Raw genomic sequence first — 2217 nt, forward strand, 5'->3', positions numbered from 1 at the left:
CGGCCCACAGTGCAGCTCGAGATCTCTACCTCCGTGCTGTACAGGATGGGTCGGCTCAGGCCGAACATGATAGAGAAGGGCGATTAATCTCGTATCAAGAGATTACAGAACACTACAAGCAATGCCGGAGGTGTTTTCCCCCACCAAACACGGTGTTAAATAGGAGTCAGGCGACGGCGTGGAGACGCCTGCAGACTGGAGTATACCCAAACCCTGTACTAAACAAACATATCCGATCGGACTGCGAGGACGATAAATGTAAAAAGTGTGGGGCGAGAGGAACCCTCGACCATATAATTTGGGAGTGCGCTTACTCCCCAGGCAGGGCGCAAAACATTAGCAGTAGGGAAGCCTGGGAAACCTTGTTGCGGAGCTCGGACCCTGAGCTCCAAATCACCGCCGTCCAACTGGCAGAAGAGGCCGCCGGCGAAACCAACCCGACCAGCATCGAATGCGACCATCCCGTGCGGCTGGGCCGCTCCTAAGTCCTCTCCCCTGTAAAGGGGGGTGAGACAGAGCGGCCCAGGCGGTGTGGTCTTTCTCTGTTGGACAATAAAAGTTTTCAACAACAACAACAACAACAATCGACTTTTTCCTCTGCATATGAGCCACCACATCCTCTTCCGGCGTTTTGACCAATCAGGTGGGGCCAGTACACATGTCACGCGCCGTACGTGTCATCGAATCACGCTCAGCGCTAGTCACGCGCCGAACATCTTGCGTTGGACGCAGTCTGTTTTCGAGCCCCAAGAGCCACGTCACTGCTGCTGCACTGCAAGAAGACACCGGGGAAGGAAGGCCTCCCTGTCCGTATCTCGGTGCAACTCGACAATGTTCCAGCGCTCTGCTGAACTATTACTGGAGCCACCGGCCACGCTCGGAGACAATGCAGGCCCTTGCCACAGCCGCGGAGTCGTTCTTAAAACCTGGTACGGTGCACGAGCCCACGGTGGTACCCGAGCGCGGAGCGCCAGCGTTCTTCTGGGAGCTGTTGCTGTCTGCCATTCCCCGATGAAGCCGCATCGCGCCTACAGCTTCGAGTTGCAACAGCCACAGTGGAACCACTCCTTCATGCTTCAAGCCTGGCAGCCAAGGAGTGAGCGGCCAGATGTTAAGGTACGTTCTACGTGCACTCTTCGCGTGGTTGTGGCTTGCGTTCATCTCATGGACATAATAGAATACGTTGTGCTCTCCGCCCAGTCGTCTAAACGCCGTTTCTGTTTTGCGCAGACCAACCTTCTCGCCATTCTCGAACAGTGCGAGGTGACCGAACCTGACCATGGCGGCGCTGGTCAACGTGGCAAGCGGGTCGGTCATAGCCCCAGTCGCCGCATGGCACGCCGTGGTGGTCGCCTGCGTCCGCGCCGTTCGTACCGCCAACGCGGCGAAGGTAGCCACCTCGTGCTTCTGGCTCCCAGCAACGCTGCTGCTCGAGTCCGCCGTCTTGCGAGACACCCCGCTGTGGATGAATCTGGTGTCCGTGGTTGCCTCCAGGTCTCCGAAGGAGGGGAACACCTCGTCGACCTCCGCCTGGTTCTCTTCCATGCTGGCTCTCGAGGACCCCACCTCGCCACAGACCTTGATGCTTTTAGGTCTGAGGCGCTGGCACCACCTATGCTGGGTTTCGTCGTGCAGCGTGTCCTGTGGTATATGGCCGGCGTATTCGACGGCTAGCATAGGGTCGGAGTCTTCTGCGGGTTGGCTGCAGGAAGCCGCACAGGCGAAGGCGCTCAAACGCCAGTGATGGGCCGCGCTTCATCGTCTTTAGAAGATGAGGCAAGCGCTGACGTTCGAGCTCAGGGCGGCTTCTGCGCCCAGCCGACCCGCTGGCGATATTATGTACTTGAAGCTGAAGATGACCGGCCACCTGCTGCTCAATAATATATATTCGGATGCGTCAAGACCAGCACCCATGGTGGGCCTCGTGGACGTGGCGTCGTGCGCAATCATTGGACGTTGCATGTGCTTCCGGATGATAGACTATTTCATTTTATATGGTTTAATCGTGTATACGTTATCTGAATTTCTCAAATTTTCGCTTAATTTCTTTACATAATATTGCTGACGCAGATTTTTTCTTAATTTGTTTCCTATATTTGCTGGAGCACTGTTTTTCGAAGAAATACAGGATTTGTCCAGAAACAAGTTTCTCTGAATGTCAAGGGAATGCCGCCGCCGTGGCACAGTGGTTTATTGCGCTCGGCTGCTGACCCAAAA

At 55.7% G+C, this 2217-nt stretch overlaps 1 protein-coding gene across 1 annotated transcript; it reads left to right on the forward strand.

The window, feature by feature from the left end:
* Positions 1–901: 901 nt before the first annotated feature.
* Positions 902–1951, forward strand: LOC144093561 (uncharacterized). The gene is made up of 2 exons (XM_077627097.1): positions 902–1116; positions 1231–1951. The coding sequence occupies exons 1-2, from the start codon at positions 1012–1014 to the stop codon at positions 1672–1674; spliced, it is 549 nt and encodes a 182-aa protein (XP_077483223.1). The 5' UTR covers positions 902–1011; the 3' UTR covers positions 1675–1951.
* The last annotated feature ends 266 nt before the right edge of the window (positions 1952–2217 follow it).

This window comes from Amblyomma americanum, chromosome 1, assembly GCF_052857255.1.
Source record: "Amblyomma americanum isolate KBUSLIRL-KWMA chromosome 1, ASM5285725v1, whole genome shotgun sequence".
NCBI lineage: Eukaryota > Metazoa > Arthropoda > Arachnida > Ixodida > Ixodidae > Amblyomma > Amblyomma americanum.